Source organism: Gopherus evgoodei, chromosome 5, assembly GCF_007399415.2.
Source record: "Gopherus evgoodei ecotype Sinaloan lineage chromosome 5, rGopEvg1_v1.p, whole genome shotgun sequence".
Classification (NCBI taxonomy): Eukaryota; Metazoa; Chordata; order Testudines; family Testudinidae; genus Gopherus; species Gopherus evgoodei.
The window spans coordinates 124248489-124267627 of record NC_044326.1 but is presented as its reverse complement, the minus strand read 5'-3'; the positions used below and the strand labels follow the sequence as shown (position 1 = coordinate 124267627).

Sequence of the window (19139 nt, the reverse complement as noted above, 5' to 3'; positions counted from 1 at the left end):
GGTGACTGTGAAGTTGTTAAGACTTTCAAAATAAACGATTTAAAGGAAACACTTGCAGGTCATACGGGCTCTCAGATAAACATACACAATGTGATAGTTTATGTGTGCCAAAAAAACAACTTAAACTCTGCCTTCTTTCTTTAGTGACATCCTTAACGGCAGGTTGAGGTGTTTTGAAACTTACCAAAAACTTCTAGCTTATACCCTGAAGTAATCTTAAAAAAAAACAAACAAAACCAAAACATCCCCACCACTTTTCCGTTGGATACTTATAATGGGGGTTAACTTAGTGTTCAAAATGGAACCCTAGTTTTAACCTTAACTATAAAGCTTGTGCATAGTGGCCCTGTTCATGTTAATTCTTAATGATCTGCAACTCAAAAACAACAGGTTTTCTTTCTAGTGTCCCGTCTATTAATATTATGGTTTTGCAGTGTAGTGGAAACACCAGTCAGGAGCCACTTTGCAATTAAGGCACTACTATAAAAATAAATACTAGATAATCCTAACAGACCTGCACAGCAGGGACTAGAATTGTGGTCCTTCACCTGTAAAAATATGTGCCCCTTGAGCTAAATAAAACCTCAGTCACATTGGTGAAGTACAGACAGACCCTTGGACCTGATTCTCCACTGTCTTGGACCTTGCATAGTCGTGTATACACATACATAGTATGTGTAAAATATTACCAGATCAGAATAGTCATATTTTATACCCACTTTGCACAGAAATAAATGATTACCCAAGGTCCAAGGCAGTTCTTTCCAAGCTTTAGCCAGCAATGACAGGGCACACAGCGCTATCGCCCTGATCTTGCAAATACTTCATGCATGTACTTTTTTCATGTAAGTAATGCATGGTTAAATTTAAGCACATGTGTCAATCATTGCAGCATTAGGACATGCAACTCATTCCAATTAGATAAAACAATAATTAAAGCTTAGTCTTCAATTAAACATTCTGCATGTGTTTTCAAGGAGATTTAGCTGTGGAAAGGAGTAAAATAAGGCACTTGATCATTAAATAATGAGCAGCCACCTGATAGTTTGTTAGCACAATTCTGTTTGTTTAAATAGAAGATTCAAAATGTAGTTTTAAAATAGTTGGGCCATTTGTCTAAATCTAGTGTGACTTCACTGAAATCAGTAGAGTTGCACTTCTGCGAAACTGGAATATCTAAGGGTACAATCTGGTTTACTGTTTCTGCATTTAGGATTAATCCCCCCCCCCCAAGGAATTCAATTTAAGTTACAGAATAAATTAATATGGCTATTTCTTATAGGGAGTGAAGCAGACAAGACGACACATCCTGCAATCAAATGTTTCCTACTTCATCTTCTGACAGTCCAGGTCACTGAATGGCTGTTGGGCACTGTGTTTTGAGAAGGCATAGTTTCCTGTGAGCATCCTGCATGTGATGGCAAGGTGGTGTCTGGCTCGGACTGTTACTGTGGTGTCTCTCACTGCAACTCTGTCTGCTGTTGCTGTCAGGTACCCTAGCTGCCGACTCCCCCACCCCCTCCTCCATCCATTCAGAGAGCTGGCCTACAGGTATTTAAATTATAACACAGCAGTGACATAACCCTGCTACTTCTCATAAACGATAAAGCAAGGTAGAGGTCTAAGGCCTTGATCCTGCAAATACGTATGAGAGTGCTTAACTTTGCATATATGAGTAGTCCCATTGAAGTTTCTTATGGGACTATTCATGTAAAGTTATTTATGTTTTGGCATCATCAGGGCTTATTTACCCCTGTTATTTACTTATTTACCCCTGTTATACTGCCATTCCATCAAAAGTGTATTTCAGATATTAAAATCAAAATTCCGCTATCAGATCTGTTGAACTCAGAGTTGCAAATATGTGAGTTGCACATGCATATCCAGTGAGTGAGTTTGGCCCTTAGTATGGTACATAGTTTTGGTAAAATTCCAAAAAGCAGCAGATGATTTTAATCCTGCAAACATGTATGCAAATATGTAAGTTTGTCACAAATAGTTAACATTGGAGACTAGTTTCTCACTTGCATATGTTTACAGTTTTGGGCTTATATAATTTTACTGAAAGTCATGACAGTCTTATGTATTAATTTTTTCATTCTTGTAGAGAGGAATTAATTTTACCAAATAATGGGAAATATGGCTAGGGAAAGAGATCTCAGATGGAAAGGTTGTGAGTCTAGTTGAGGAATGGGGCAATATTATTGCCTATTTATTCATTTGATTCTTTTTATTTTATTTATAAACATGTAAAAATCCAATGTGACAATTCCTGATGTGTGTATTCATAATACTTATGTAATACTACTACAATGTAATTCTGATGAGCTGAACTATGCTGTAATTTTGGAATGTCACCACTTCCTTATTCAAAAAGTATTTTTGGGCATATGATGAGTTGTTATAATCTACTGAAGAATTATGCTGCAGTTTTGCTCATACCATCTGATTTTTTGAGGTTCTTTGGTTTTAGTAAAAGTGCCTTGCTTGGCTAGGGCTGAAAAGGTATCCAGTATTCAGAGCCCGTGAGTAGATAGATCAGAGGAAGAAATTTCTGTGGTTTACTTAGCTACAGATAAATCACTTGGCAGATGGGACTGGGTGTATATTTTTAGGCTTAATATGTTACTACTTATTTAAAAAATTTAATACTATGTCTTTTTTTTTCTCTCTTTGCAATCTGGAGTAGTAAAACTTGGAATTAAATAACTTCATTAATATTTTTTCAGGAGTGTAACACTTGCTCTTTTTCCCCCCCTCAGTAGCTCAGTTCCAGTTCATTGGTTTAATTTTTACCCTGTAAGCATGCTGAGCTGTTACAATCCAAATGAAAATGTCCACAACAAAGCCCACACGTCTCCATATCCAGGGTCAAAGGTTGAGCGCAGCAAAGTACCTACTGATAAAGTGAGCTGGCGAGTTGAGTGGGAGGATTACAAGCCTGTGGAATACACTGCAGCCTCTGTCTTGGCTGGACCCACGTGGGCAGATCCACAGATCAGGTAAGCAGTGTCTGGCCAAAATAAATTGGGGGTTCTTCTAGATGAATGTGGTTCTGCTACCCAGTGTAGAGAAAGGAAGGAATTTGTTTTGAATACATCTGACAGAGAGAAGTTTAATCTACTTCTGCATTAAATATCTTTCCAAAAATTACATGTGCACCTGGTACTTGTGAAAGTGAAGGACTTAATAAAGCCGGCTATGCATCTTCTACTGCTCTGCACCTGTGACTATGGAATAGGTAGTAATTTTCTTCTAGGATGAATGGGTATACCAGGCACAGACGGGTATTCAAATGAAGCTAGTTCTGTAACACATGCCCATTTCTATGCCAATGAAAGGGGTTAGTAACATGATGAGAGAGTTTCACTTTTGCATGTGATAAAGATGAGGACAATCTCAGTCTTGCTACACTGTCCTTTCAGACATTATTGACATCATGGCTAGAATGCTGCTCTAGCAGCTATATGGAGGTAGAGAAAGTGTTTAATAATATGTACATTTCCATTTGTTTGTGTTGGTATATGAAATGCAAACACACAGTAATAATACAATGTTAGAATTCTAGAACTGACCACTTGGATTCAAGAAATGCAGAAGTTAAGGTTGAGTGCCCAGCTTTAACTCTGCTTGCTTGTACGTGTGTATACCAATCCAGTCCAATGTAATCAGATACCATTTCTTAAAGAATGCAATCTACATATTTTAAAACACTAGATATGTATGTGTCTAAGATACCTTCTAATCCTGTATTTAAACTGTATGCAAACACGTGCACAAAAGGAGCAAAATAAAGTTAGTGTTTCAATCTTAATTTTCATGTTTCCTGACTTTGCATTAATATTTGATCATATTTATTACTTATTATATTACTATTTGCATAGCATCTAATATCAAGGGCCCTTGAAAGACTTAAGGTAGAAATGACTATATCGTGCTAGCGCGAAGTAGCCATAGCACTGGGGTATATTCTCCCTCTAAATGTTCATAATTCTTAAAAGTGCTGATCCAGATGTTAGGTGTCAGTGCAATCTTCGAAGCAAGCCAGATTTGAAGAAAATTGGGTCAGTGGTTATAAGGTTATGAATATTTGATTGAAAAAACCTTTTGAAATATGCACATTCTAGATGTCTGTCTGTGCATGTCCCTCGATAGACTCCTGGGGTGATTTTTCAAAGGCACTCATAGGAATTAAATGCAAACTCCTACCGAAGGTCAATAATTTAATTGGAAAAGTGTTTAGTATGTATTTTTCATATGCTCATAACGTTGATAAATCACAACCAATCAAATGTCTCCTCAGGGATTGTATCTGTGTCAAGTTTCAAAATTTGGCTCTTTTTGTCCTATAGACCTGGCTCAAAAAAAAAATTGGTTAAAAATGTATAAAATGAGGGAGAATAAATGTTTGCCAAATTCAAAAGTGGACAAAGGGATTTTGTTCAAACTTTAAAACAAACACGCACTTTTGGGCCAGAATCAGTAATGGAAAGTATCATCCCAAAAAGCACATATTTTAGAAACTTAAAATGTCGAATCCGTATATCACCTTTTAGAAGTATCGAGAGATTCTGCGATTTGCAAATACTGACATTTTAGTGGGGGCAGGAGAAAAGCTTAGAAAAACAAGGCTGCAATTCAGTTTTAGACATTTTGGTGAACCAAGTGCTATCCCTGAGACCTTTGGTGTTGCAGATCCTTTGGATGGCATTATAGCCCTTATAATTAACAGCTGTTGGTTATTTAGTAACTTACTCTATACTACTCTTCCCTAAAACAGTGCCAAAAACTTTTCTCCCAAATTCAATGAGAAGGATGGACAAGTGGAGAGGAGGAGTCTGAGTGGCTTGTATGAGATTAAAAATGGGAGACCCAGGTAGGTATTCTTGTTTCTTAATCTTCTATGACAATGTTGTGACAGTGCACCCCAATTTGTCATAGTAATACTAATATGATTGTGACATAATTATGGTACATTTTGTACAAGATAAGTCGTGAGATGTCATTGAAAAAGTTCTGATTTGCTGAATATGATTAACCTATTTGTATGCATGTATTTTTGTTGTAGCTGAAGTTATGAATATTGGCTGATCAGTATTTCAAATGTAGTTACACCTGTGTAATACCCACTAGACAAGATGCTTTCAATCTAGATTGCCCTGAATAGGCCCTTCCCAACCAGCTATGAGCTGTTAGAGAAAACAATAGGCCTTAGGAGAAGCTTATCTCCCACCTGGTGAGCCTTCTTGAGAACACTCCAGACAGCCTGTAAGTAACAGCTGCTATGACTTTACAAGAACATGTGACCCAAGCCACATAATTCTGGATTCCATCTTGAGATGTCGATATTTTTCCACAAACCAATCTGGGAACCAAGTTTTGAAACAAAGGGTTCCTGCCATAGCTAAAGCTATATAAGGCAGGGAGTGACATCATCTGGGGTTCTTCACTTCCCACACAAGATGACTCCCGGAAACACTTGAGGAACAAAGACTAGACTGAGGGAAGTGCTGGACCCAGGCTAAAGGAATTTCTAGCCTGTATGTGAAAGACCTGGGGATTCCAAGCTGTAAGGCAAGTGCAGCTTGTCCCTTAAGAATGTGCAGCTTGCTTGTGTCATCAGCCAGGGTGAGAATTTTCCAATTCATGTCCTAATTTTCTAGTATCTTAGACTTAGTTCGTGTTTTTGTTTATTTACTAGGTAATTTTGCTTTAATCTGTTTGCTATGACTTATAATCACTTAAAATCTGTCTTCAGTTAATGAACTTGTTTTTGCTTTATCTAAACCAGTGAGTTGGAGTGAAGCGCATGGGAAATTGTAGCCCAAGGGGCAAAGGCTTTTGCATATTCCTCTCCACATTGAGGGGAGGTGGGGCAAATTCTATGAGCTTACTCTGCACAGTTCCCTGTGCAGCTCAAGGCAATATAATTTTGGGTTTATACTCCAGAGGGGGTACGTGCTTGGGTTGCTGAGAGTTACCTTGGCTGTAGCCTTTCTATTGTTGTTGTTTCATGCAGTGGCTAGGCAGAGAGCCTGCATGTAACCAGCTGGGTGAGTCTCTAGGGTGTGTGCTGGTGGAAGTGTGGGACCGGGAGCGTGTCTGCAGCTTGTCACAACATCACAGTGTGTGAGGGAGCCCAAGCTGGTGGGTCAGAGGGCTCAGTGGTACCCCAGTTCCAGGTGGCACCCGGGGGGGGGAACTCCTCACAAATGTCATTTGAGAAGGTGTGTTTTTAATATGTTTTATATCTGATTTAGCATGTGTTACATACTAGACCAGAACAGCACATTGTCTATGCTGACTTCACTGGTGCAAAGTCCCACACCAGAAGGTTTGCTTAGAAGAGGACTGTAAAGGAGCAATGTAGTGGTGGGCCTGTAGCTAACACAGCTCCCAAGTTGGGATGTGTTGGGTGTGGGAGAATGTGCTGTAGGATATGTTGCATCTGCTTTAGCTTCTGCTGGCACAACTTCTAAGGAAACGCCACCTCTCTGTCTGGATGCAGCAGTTCTCATTGACACAGGAAGGTACAGTTTGTACCTCTCTGCAGCAGAGATGAAACTAGCACACTCTATTTAAACTGTTCATTCTCTGTAGATTAGTATTTATAACAGATCTCCATTCTTGTGTTTCACACATCAGAAATGAAATTGGAAAGCTGACTAGCAAGCTGAGGGCAAGATTGTGACCTTCCCCCACCTGCTAGTATACAGTGTCTCCTTACTCTTCTATATGGACTATCCACATTCCCAGCCCATGTGTGAGGCTAGAGAAGACTGTGAAGGGCTGCTACTCTTCCCCTTCCTCCCCCCCCCCGCCCACTCCCCAAGCAGAATGGGGTTGAGACCTTGACCCCCATACCCTGGCATGTAGAACTGCTCTTGCAAACCACTTCCTTCCCTAGACTGCTCCTGGGATGGTGCAGCTATGTGCTCTGTCCTCCTCACTTTTTATCTTGGAGTAGGAACAATTTAGAACCCTCAGGAGAGTTGTAGTCATGATCTGGAGATGAGACTACTTTAATTCTTTGACACCATTTCATTTTTTCGTGCATTTGGTTATTTAGATCCCAAGGTAAAAGAACAAACCAAAGAATGTCCCTCCAAAGTTCCAGGATCTCTTGCCATATTTTAAAATACAGTATTATAGGAGTTTACAAAGCAAAGTTTTGTGTTTTTACTTTTGTATCATATTGTCAAATTTAGGAAATGTAATGGAGCTTGATCTCACTGAAATGTTTAATATTTTCTGTCCATACCTTGAGATAGAGGGAATGAGGTACACGTCAACACTAAGAAGTTGACCAAATATACATTGTTATTCCTCTTTCCTTCTTCTGTAGTTCCTTATTATTTGACTGAAGCTGACTTCCCAGAATATTTGTACGTATGGGGGATTTCATATGTACCACCTTCTCTTTCAGAAATCCATCTGGCAGGACAGGGTTGGTGGGTCGAGGATTATTAGGGCGCTGGGGACCAAACCATGCTGCAGATCCTATAATAACTAGGTAAGGTAGACAGGATCAGAGGATGATATGCCAGAGGAATGGAAAAATGTAGAACTTGCATTCGTGTGTACATCGTCAGGTACCTGTATATGAAAAATTTTGATACATTTATCTATTACATGGATGTTACCTCTGTGCAATTAGTTTAATGAAATATTAGGCAAATGCTTTATTTTCATCTTTGGAGAGGTGAATGGGAAGTCATCAGTCAGAATAGACGATCACTTAAACTGGGGAAGCTGGTTTAAAAAAAAAAAAGAGGAATAATGCAACTGGTAAACCATTGTAGGAAAGTATTAACAAGTTGACATATTGTAAAAACATCTGAAAGCGTAATGGTGTTGCAGGATACCTTGCATGATTATCATCATCATCATATGCCAACGGGCCTTTCCAGTGCCCTGTGTAAAATTACTAGTTATCCTTTTTTAAAGATTGTAGGTTTGAAATTCACAACTGGTAATAACTGAAATTCATCGTGAGAAGTGTATCATTGTCACTGTACTGTTTGAGATGCTGTCTGATTTTAATGCCTTATCTGAGGAGGTCCTCTCTCCTATTCAGGTCAAAATACATAGCAATTTTATGATACTATTGCATTCAAATTTTATATATATAATATTGCATATAAAAACACATTGAAGATTGCTAGGTGGCAAAGTCAAGCACTCAAAAGTTAGATGTCAAAATTATGGTTGTCTGTGCAACCTTAATTTGTCCTCGTTGGGCATATACATTGTGATAGTCTTTAAGAAAATGATCATATACCATTTTTTTTTCCATCGCACCATTGCCCCATCCAATTTACAGGATGAGTAGTGCTCAGGAAATGAGGCAACAGATCAATATTTCTTTTTATGGTCATGATACAGTATGTGGCCCTGCAGCTTATTTATTTCATACCATCTAAACCCGGCTCTAAGTACAAAATTATTACTTTCTTCACGGGCTTTTTATGCTGCTCATCACCATAGTATAACCCTAATATCTGAATACTTCAGAAACATTGACCTGCACATGGAGATAAGGGAGCATTTTTATCCCCATTTCACAGATGAGGAAACTAAAATAAGGACATGGAAACTTTTCAGAAAACACAGTGAATCAGTGGAAGAGCCAGGATTAGAACTCCCCGGTGAGCAGTAGCTAGCTCCCAAGCTTTTACTCATTGCTCCAGACCATGCTTTCTTAATTCCAGAGTGTCTGAGCAACCACAGTTCCCGCTGACTTCAGCTGCAGTTGTGATCACTAAGCACTCTTGCCTCAGGTAACTAAAAATGGGCACCTAGAAAATAAAGAATGCACAATTTGTGTGAAAAGTTTTTTAAGTGACTTGCCCAGCATCTCCTAGGAACTCTGGAAAATGCATGGATTTAATCCAATTCTCTAGTGCAGCTTTCAGCTGCCTTATTACAAGACGATCTGTTCTGTTTTACAGTCCTCGGCCTCATTCACTACACCACACCTACCAGCCTCAAGAGCAAATAATGCAGGGGCAGAAACAGTCTCATTCACTTGATGACCTTGATTAATTCCAAAGAATGGAAAATAATTTTCCTTGTTTGTCATTCCCTGCAGGTGGAAGAGAGATAGCAGTGGCAATAAAATAGCTCACCCAATCTCTGGCAAGAACATTTTACAGTTTGTGGCAATCAAGAGGAAAGACTGTGGGGAATGGGCCATCCCAGGGGTAAGAACCAAAGCATGAAGCAGACGTTACAATTACTGTCTAGTAAGACTATGAAAATGTAATTGATATTGATTTGACAGCTAGTGTGCAAATCCTCTGAATGACTTCCTCTTGTGAGGCAAGTGAGGGCACTTTAGAAAGCATCAAGGAAAACCTGAAATATTGTTTTACCAAGAAGCCATTAAACTTATGTTTTTCTTTTTATTGCCATGGTACAAGATAGTATTTGCATCTAACTAGGACTATTCTTTTTGGTTTCAGTTATTTACAGATGTCACACTTCTTTTATTATTGTTGATTTACTGTTGGTGTCCACAACTCTTTATAAGTGCATTATAGCTCCTTGAATGTGTTACAGGCTAACACAGAGCAGTAGAACATACGGAATAGAGAGCAGATGGAATAATGAGAGCAGACAGGGTCTAAGAAGGATATCAGTATTGGGTGTTTTTGTGTTTTCTGTTTTTGTTTAGGGTATGGTAGATCCAGGAGAGAAGATTAGTGCCACACTGAAACGAGAGTTTATGGAGGAGGCCTTAAACTCCTTACAGAAATCCAGAGCAGAGAAGGAAGAGATTGAGAAGCAAATGAACAGACTCTTCAACCAGGAACATTTTGTGGTAAACCTTTTTCCTTCTATGATGATCCTGTATGCTATTAAAAAACATACTCAAACATCAATAGAATTTATAGGGGACTGAAGAAAAACAGTAGCAGAATGGTTTCATCCATGGCGCCACTGTGCTGTACTGTGGGAGTGGATTCTACTTGTGTCCTTCCTGTCTTGGAAATATCCTTACAACTGAGGATTTCTGAACTTTAATATGTGGTTTCCTAGCAGGGAACTTTGCTTTGGTAACAGTCAGGTGCACGTTTGGGTGTAGAATCATAGCATGAGAGAGAACTGGATAGAGCCCTGCTTATCTGGTCTTGGCACACCAGCTGTGTAACTGTCAAGATTTTTTTGTCAGCATTATGGGAAAGGAGTGTTTTAAGGAGGGTTTTGAAGTAAAACAATGAAGTGGCTTTAAATGTTATAAGGAGCTCCTCCCATGTCTGAGGGGCAGCATGGGAAAAAGCACAAAGATAGTTGTTTGCAAATTTAACAGGAAGAGCTTTTGAATGTGCTGACTCATTTGGGGGAGCAGATCATGTACTCCTCCAGAGCATTGTAAACTAGTACAATTTACAGTCGTTCCTTAACCAACGGTGAGGCCTTTTAAGAGTCTGCCTCATCTCATATAATGTTGTGGTCCTCAGCTTCGGCTGTCTGTCTTCTGCTTAGGTGTATAAGGGATATGTTGATGATCCTCGTAATACAGACAATGCCTGGATAGAGACAGAAGCTGTGAACTACCATGACGAACCTGGTGAGTATCCACATTTTTACCTTTTAGCAGTTGCTCCCTTGAATATGCTATTACAAACTAGAGGGAAGATGACAGAAAGGTGCTACAGGTTACTCAACTATTGTCAAGTGTGAAAATTAGATGTTAATCTATGGAACAAAAGTCAGTGGGTGAGGTTTTTTTTTTCCTCCTAGAGGGGTTCATCCATGGCACACAGTAATCGTTCTTCTCCAGCTCAGCCTCTTCCAATAAATATTCACAAAGGTTAGTTGGCTAAATTATATTAAGAAAAATAGGTGCTTTGGGAGGATATCTATTTCAATCCAAACATATTGGAAAAGTAATGAATATTTAACTTAATTTTTAAAATATATATATTTAGTATGACTTATTGGATAGAGACCAGACATTTTAGCTAAGCCTTGTTCTTGCTACAGTATCTCTTTAAATTTGGTTTAATCTTCTGTCCCATCATGAAACTTGGGAAGAGGGATTTCAATTTTTCAGAACTGTTCCAGTAACTAGAGAATGCAAAAGACTTGTTGCTTGTTTAGAGGCATTGTTTTTTGGTGAAGCCCTCTAAAGACACCCAATTATTGTTGTCTTCACTCTTCATTATAGCATGGGTATTTTCAGGTACCCTACTGAAATAATAGTATCAGAATCTGGTTTACCTTCTGGTGAATGACATGTGTGATGGAAAGTTTCCAAGCATCAGCTATATAAAGGGTGTGAAAAACTGGAGCAGAAGGGTCAGAGGAGAGCAGAGATCGATTGAACCTAAAACTTATTTTAGCAGGGAGACAGGGCATGTAATCGCATTAATTTTACTAGCTGGGCATGGCACTTGGGAAACTACAATAATGGTGCCACAAGGATTTAGGCTATCTATTCTGTTTCCAGCTAGATAGTATAATGTCAGTTATGCATGTAAGTGTGAGAGGTAATTGTAACACAGAGGAAGAATGTGCTTAATGTCCTAGCTGCTGTTTAAAAACCTGACTGGTATTTTTGTGGCAGTAGTTGGAGTGAAACTGGCATGAACAGACCTCCTGCAGCAGAGCGTAATGGAGCATATAGGATAGTGAGAGGGCAGAAAAGATAAAATACTGTCTTCAATCTTTTGTTTGGCAATCAGGTGAGACAATGGATAACTTGCTTCTGGAAGCAGGAGATGATGCTGGGAAAGTGAAATGGGTTGACATCAGTGAGAAACTGAAGCTGTATGCGAATCATGGTGACTTCATCAAACTGGTAGCTGAGAAATGGGGAGCACACTGGAATGAAGACCCTGTTCCTGGCTGCCATAAATGATGCTTCTGGAATCCAAATATAAACTGAAAACTGATGTAAGTATAAAAAGCAAAAGAACATGTTACTTTATTGAGAGAGAGGCCATCTTTTGTATCTTCAGTTTTGTTAGTCTTTAGTACTAAGAATAAATTGGTACACTAATTGCCTTTTGGTAAGAAATCCATGCTATATGTGGAACATAATGGTAAATACATCAGACATGAGGGGCAGACAACTTATAGAAATGCTCCAGTTAAATAGTTAGAATATTTTATGACTGCAGTTAGGCATGGCCTAAACCAAAGCATCTATACGACTTCCTCTTCACATAATTCTAGTATCCAAACTGTGATGAACTCAGACTAAAAACAAAAGTTGCTATTGTTCTCCATTGCCTTCTCCTTAGTGATTTCCATTCAGATTCTATGGAAATCTAATTCTATGCAAATTGTCTTGATTTTTTTATACTAATTTGTAGGCTTGGAATTTAGCTTTGTGTGCATTTGCTGATATCTATCAGGAAGAGAGAGCTTTCAGATAGGCATGAGGTTTAGTCTGATGAGCGAAGTGATGATTTATTAATTGTGATTTGAAAGTTATATAATAAACCAGAAACTAAATGAATTCACTTTCACTTTAGGAAACCACTGGCCAAATAAAAAAGTCTTGTCTGAGAAATGAGTACTCCGGATGTTGAGTATCATGAGTATTTTGCTAGACTGAATTGTTATGTTATTCACTCATGAACAAATCCAAGAATGAATTTGAGTTGGGTGGAACCTCTAATACAAGGTTTCCCAAATATTATGACACAAAGGGTCAAACTGCTAATTTGCCATGAAGCCAAGGGTAGGATCCAGTATGCATGTATTTTATTCTAAGAGACATTTATAAGTGCACATAACCAGAATATTTGCTTATACTTGTTCCTTTCTTGATAAGAGAGACAAATGTTTGATTGAATTTGCCAGCAACTTAAGAACCTCCAGCTGATCTGCTTGTATCTTCCTGCCGTTCTTGCATGAAAATGACTGTCTGGGCTATATTTTAGGACTTAGTGGGCTGAATTTTACTCTTGGGTTACTCTTCAGGCAACTTTTTCTATGAGTCATCTCATCTTTCCCCTTGCACTGTGGTAGAGCTGATCTTTGTTTTCTTTTTTAGATACTCCATAGACTATCCCTGATCGATTGATTGGGTATCGTGTCTGACTAATTGAATATCTCTAATAATGCCAACCCTGATAATGCTGCATTTGGTTTCTGACACTCTCTCAATGTTGAGTTGCATTACTCTCAGGGACAGCCTGATGGCGCCAACATTGGGGAGTGGAATTATATCAAGAATGTCTGCTTGCAAGTAACTGAGATTCAGCTCTAGAAAGGACTTTGAATGTGGTCTGCTGATAGGACACACGACTACATTCAACCATGAACATCATAACTGAGACATTTTGACCAGCCCAGTACCATGGTTCCCTGTGTTACGCAACATCACTCCTCCACACATCCATTGTGAGGATGCTATAGCCTGAATGGTTGAGAAGATCAGGGCAAAACTGAACCTATCAATATACACAGACCTCTTTGACGACCCAACAGTATGTTTGTTGTCAAGGCATCTGTTGTGAGCCCACTTGTTCTGTCCATATTTCTCTGTGATGTCTATGTGGTTTGAAGAATGGTCTGCAGCTGATGTCAGTAATCATTCTCTTATAACTGACCCGAACATGTGTGTACCCAGCCTCAATTTGCCACACTTGCTCATGTGTCCTTCTGAACCAATTTCAAATGGGCCAGGGTAAATATGCAGCCCGCCTTCACGTCAGGGGCCAACCAAAGGATCCCATGTGCAGCTGTGGCCAAAGACAGACAATGTCACATATCACTGACGACTGCCCTCTAACTAGACCTAATGGTAGTTTGAGCGGACTGAACTTTGTTGCTAGTGCTGCCGCCATAAATTCACTTGGCAAACTCCACTTTTGATAAGAAGAATACTTGCATCCTTCTCCCCCGCTGTAGTAGTGTGTTCCGATGTTTAGCTGTTCTTATGTATGATGTTCTTCCAGTGTTTAGCTTGAGTTGTCCTTGCTTTAGCTTAAGTGTACCTTATTTCTGTCCACTTACTCTAGTAATAGTCTGCAACACATGAAGAGTTGGTAGGTCTCCTGCCATTCTACCTCTTTATATTTGATAAGTCGAGCTCTTTACCTTTTCTTACAGACCTTGCTTTACACTGTCTTCAAATTCTAAAATAATGTGACACCCAAAAGTGAATTCAGCATTTTATGGCTGTTGTGTTGAATAGTTAGAATAACTTTTTTTTTTTTGCTTGTTTTACAGGAGGTGCACCTCTTTAATATAGCACTTGTCTTTTCTGTGACTGTGCTACGTAACTGCAAATAAGCTCTTCAAAATCAAACAATGCTGAAACTTCAAACTGTGTCAAAGTGTAGCTGCTGTCCATGCCAGCACAATGTGTATTATTAGAGTTGTTGACTGTGTTTGGTGGTTGAGGCTCTTGTGTGGATTTCTTGCCTCCCCTCCTTCTCCCCCCACCCCCAACAAATTGTATGGGCAGGAGGATATTGTCAATATGAATAGAAAATTCCATTGCCTACTATATTCTCGTGCAATTCATTACTATCTCAACTTCACTGATAATATCTGAGAGTGATACGGCAAACATGTTCACCTCAAGAGGTCAATGGAGGCAAGTCAGACAATGATTTAAAGCTCATTTTTTCAGTGCTCTCCTGTCAGGAGTCAGGGCCTGGAGCAGAGCCAGTCTCTGGACAACCTAATGATCACAGCCTGTCGTAGGCTGCCTGATTGGCTACACTGCCTCCTTAGTGGGAAGAGTCTGGTCAAAGCATTTGCCCTTGGCTGCAATAGCTCCTGTGTCTGCTTATTCCTAGCCTTGCTCCTACCTTGTTGCCCTGGACCCAGTCTTACTATGATATTGTTGGCTCCTTCCCAGGAAAATGGGTACGTGTTATTAAAGGCAATTGAGTTTCTCCAAATCCATAATTGACTGGAACACCTACAAGCTTTTACCATCACCTGCTATGTGTGTCTCCCAAAAACTCTTCACCTTTAACTTCATACAAACAGTTTAAGCTGCTATTTCTTAAGATTCCCAATGTCTCCTAATATGACTGGTGTTTTGAAAGCCATTTGCTTAATGTTCACTCTTTCTTAAAACAAAATCCTGCCAATTGCGAAGTGTGGTTATCCAGTCTTCACTGTGCTACAAAAACATATGGAAGGGATGGGTAGTTATATGTTGTAAAAAGCTTAAGGAGCTGATAGTATAATTCAATGTTCATTAGGAGTTACTCTCATCCCTCAGTTGTCATTGGTTGTAAGGGACTGGGAGCCACAGGAAAGCACATGAGGATTTAGGAATGTGGTTAGTTTGTGACTCTTGTGGAGGTTTGTGAAGTTTGCCCACCTCTTCACTCCAGTCTGCAAAATGACTAATTTAATAGTTGCAGTCTAAAATATGAGAAGAAATAATGTATATCCCTTACAAACTGTATTGTTGACAGATTTTTAAGCACTGGTCTGTTTTTGTTTGTTTTTTATAACCTTAGTTGCTTCTGCCATTACAGAGGATTAATATTTTGGAATAGGGTCCCATTAATTTTGATACCATCACAACTAAGAATGGACCTTCATGTTGATCAACTGATTTGAAAGACTATACAGTACTTTACACTGTATCTTTTTACCAGTCCCAAGATAGAAAATGTGGACTCTCTCTCTCTCTTTTTTTAAATAATTATTATTGGTAATGAAGAGGAAATAGTGATACATTTGTTGCAAGAGCAGGAAATGAGAAAAAGGCACTTATGGAAAGTAGCTTATGGGAAAGTGTAAAACTACTTTAGCCAAATTGTGTCGTCTTGTGGCTGTTATAAAAGGAAGGACTTAAAACTGAAAACCCAACTTACATGCCATCTATGTGCTTGTTGGATAAACTGCAATCAGAAATTGTTATGCAACTGTGCATAGTTCTCTGACTGTTAAGACTCAAAAGAAACATTTGTTACTGAATATTGTAAAAGTTTAGATCTGTATATTGAAGAAATATTAATTCTTCTGGTCCGTGAAAGCTGTTTTTTATTAAAATTTCATAGTCACATTGTCATTGAATTTATGTTTAATCAAGCATCACTGAGTTAAAATCAGATTAAATATAGGAACATTTTATGTGGCTTTTTCATTCTGTGTTGTGTATGAAAGATTTAAATTTCCAGGAGGGGGAAGGGACAGAGGAAAGACTAATACTAGGAGTTTTGTGTACAAACAATTTTCTGGTTTGTTCTTATGGATAGTCTCCTCATGTATCATTTAAATGTCATTACAAAAACAGAACTACTAATTTGTTTCAATATATAGGCAAAAAGCTAGTAGTCTTTCATTTTTCTGTATTTGAGAGTAGTTGCCTGTAGTTAGAGATTTATTTTAAAGTGTCTCCTCCCACTTGCTCTCCCACCCTCCAATTCACTTGCATAATGTTGTTCTAACTGTAGAAGTTGTGTCCCTATAGTTAAGTAAGCCTGCAATTTCATTAGAAACCTCTGTTTTCAGGATGTTGCAAATCCTGTACTATAACATTCAAATACTTTTTTTTGTGTTCAGGTTAAAATCTGATTGGGCCATTTGCATACAGGGAGGAGATCTGGGGAATAAGAAGGAAGTACTCTTTCTACTGAAGTTTTTCTGTGGTTACCACATGGTTTTTGGACTCTACGGGTTAGGAGGAGCCAGCATACGTGACTGAAAGAGTGGCTATTATCTGCTTTATCCCACTAGAATTATCTGAGATTGACAGCATTAATTAAGCATGTGGTACATCTTATGATGTTATTTCCTTGTACAATCTTCTCCCTCCTTGGTATGTACATCCTTCAAAGATTGGTATCCTGTGTCACTTCACATTCTTTGTTCCATTGTTTATCTCCACACTCCCTATAATTAGCTCTTTGAGTATTTCATCATAATCTAGCTCTTTATTATCATCGGAACTTTACTACAAGTACAGTACAATTCTGTATGTGTAGGGAAATGGTTTGGATGTCGTAAAAGGCCTTTTCCATTTCCAGCTTCTGTGGATTGTGTCCTATTGCCACCTCTCTGATTGTTTGGTGCACAGTACTGAATACAGTGTCCTTATTTAATTTCATTTCCTCTGGAAAGTAGTCATGCCACATTTATGTTAATAGAAAATCAAGGACAATAAGGAAGTGAAAATGTTTTGATTTAAAAAACAAAAATGAGGAAGGCACAAATTGTGGCTGTCATTTAAGCCTTCAAATAAAAATTGCTTATAAATAGACCTAGGTGTACGTTTCTTATTGAGTAGATGGAAGTTTGGCTCATCTTTAAGAGCAGGTCCTTTATGCAAACTTGAAGTCAGAAAAAAAAATGGTAAGAAAAAAAAGTGTTCAGTCAATGCTCAGTCTTTATTAAAGCATAAAATGGCATGGAACATACGGTTTGGATGAGTAGAACCATCTACCAATAAGGGGTTAGACAATGAATACAGATGAATGTTAGAGGCATGTATAGATCTACTGTTGTTTTTCTCCGAAATTTTCAGTGCACCAGTAACGAAGATCTGTGAGAGAATAATATAAATTCAAACAAATAAAAATAACCGTGCTGACTGATTAGAAGTAGATAAGTTCCATGGAGGCCATCGTTAAATTCCCAGTCATCTGCAGAATGAGAGAACTGAATTAGAATCTCAAATGAGAATTAACAGCTGCTTCTACTGTTCTTTATCATTAAATACATTAAATAGCGCGTATTTTTAGAAGTGAGGGGGCCAAAGCTCAAGTGGATGCTTATGTTCCTTCTCTCCTAACTCTGCATTCCCTTGTGGCCCTAGTCACCTGTGCCCCTCCCCACACGGCACCTTGCACCCTCTAGTCATCTGGTCCAACCAGTCTCCTACTTCCAGTAGCTGCCTGTAGCTCGCTGGGAACTAGCCGCACAGCCTGTCTTCCTTCTACTCTTCCCACCAGCCACCGTCTGGCACCTGCAGCACCGTGATCAGCTCCTCCATTGCAAAGCACAGCCCCTTCCAGCATTGCTCTGTACCTGCATGAGGCTTGCAGTTTGGGGGTGTGTGATGGGGCAGCTGCCACACACTGGCCCATAATGGGTTAATAGAGCCCTAGGGAGGCTGTGCAGGAGGCAGCCAATTAGAGCTGGGCTTGCCCATATGAAAAGGGCTGGGGAGCAGAGCAGCTTCAGTGGAGCTTGAGGAGGACTGGCTCCCTTGCAGGCTGAAGGCTGCAAGCACCTGGGACAGAGCAGTGTTGCAGGCAGAAACCTGGGGAGCTAAAGGCAGCTCCTGGTGGGCTGCAGGGCTCCATAGGCTGAGGCCCTGAGGCAAAGGTTAAAGAGGGTGCTGGGGCTGCAGGGAAGTGGCCCAGGGAGATCTACAGAGGAGTCGGAGGGAGAGCCTCAAGCAGCAGCCATCTACAGGGTCCCTGGGCTGGGACCCCCCGACTCACCACTGAGGAAGTGGCTGGACAGTGGACTGCAGGTCCCCTGGAAGGGGGGAGCACTACTTCCATGCAGTGGTGGATTAAGACTGGGGAATGGATCCAACATAACTAAAATGCCTCCACTAAACTGAAGGGACCCCCACAAGAGATTATAGTGTTGCAAAAGTGCTTGTGGGGCTCCTTGCCCTACTAATGCTACTTCCTGCTCCCCAGCTCCCATGGAAAATGTCCTCTGGCAAATCAGCCAAAATATGCAGGTTTGGGAGGTGGAACCCCTCATGTACTTTGTGTGTCTGTCTGTTTTTGACCTCACCATCCCATCTGATCTAAGAAACTGTGTAAGTTGAAATTCATGAGGCCCCAGTTTTCTGTTCTGCACCTGGTGCAATCCCGAACACCAAAGCAAAGTGGGTATAAAATGCTGCCAGATCAGAATCGCAGGATTTAACAGCCACTTTACACTGGTGTAAATGATGGCCCAGTGCAGGGCAATGGAAGAATAGCACCATGAAGTTTCCACACCCTAATGGGGTCGATTTCGCCACAGGGCAACAATGGGCTGAAACATTTAAAATCTCCGTAAGCTTTCTTTGCAACAGAAGTGTGAGAACTTTTGTGAATATTTCTTTCTTTAATTTTAATAACACTAGAAATGATCCTCCACAAAACTAGTCAAAGTGCAACCTATGTTTGCTGTTTAATTGTACAGCAATAAGTTTTATAAATACAAAAATATGGACTTACCCCCATTGAATATCAGGTAACAGT

The 19139-nt window shown here is 39.6% G+C and overlaps 1 protein-coding gene across 25 annotated transcripts in view; it reads left to right on the top strand.

The window, feature by feature from the left end:
- The window catches only part of NUDT9 (nudix hydrolase 9), a 45723-nt gene that overhangs the window by 970 nt on the left and 25614 nt on the right, over positions 1-19139 (top strand). For 4 of the 25 annotated variants that reach the window (XM_030564897.1, XM_030564898.1, XM_030564899.1 and 1 more), the window contains exons 2-11: positions 1283-1551; positions 2763-3002; positions 4781-4876; positions 6066-6227; positions 7427-7513; positions 9092-9203; positions 9677-9823; positions 10489-10573; positions 11691-11901; positions 13010-17191. In XM_030564897.1, coding sequence (XP_030420757.1) covers positions 1418-1551; positions 2763-3002; positions 4781-4876; positions 6066-6227; positions 7427-7513; positions 9092-9203; positions 9677-9823; positions 10489-10573; positions 11691-11866 — 1239 coding nt within the window. In that variant the 5' untranslated portion in view covers positions 1283-1417 and the 3' untranslated portion in view covers positions 11867-11901; positions 13010-17191. Of the gene's footprint in view, positions 1-1282; positions 1552-2762; positions 3003-4780; positions 4877-6065; positions 6228-7426; positions 7514-9091; positions 9204-9676; positions 9824-10488; positions 10574-11690; positions 11902-13009; positions 17192-19139 lie in introns of those variants that run through there. The other 21 variants (XM_030564917.1, XM_030564916.1, XM_030564918.1 and 18 more) reach the window with 16 other exon arrangements.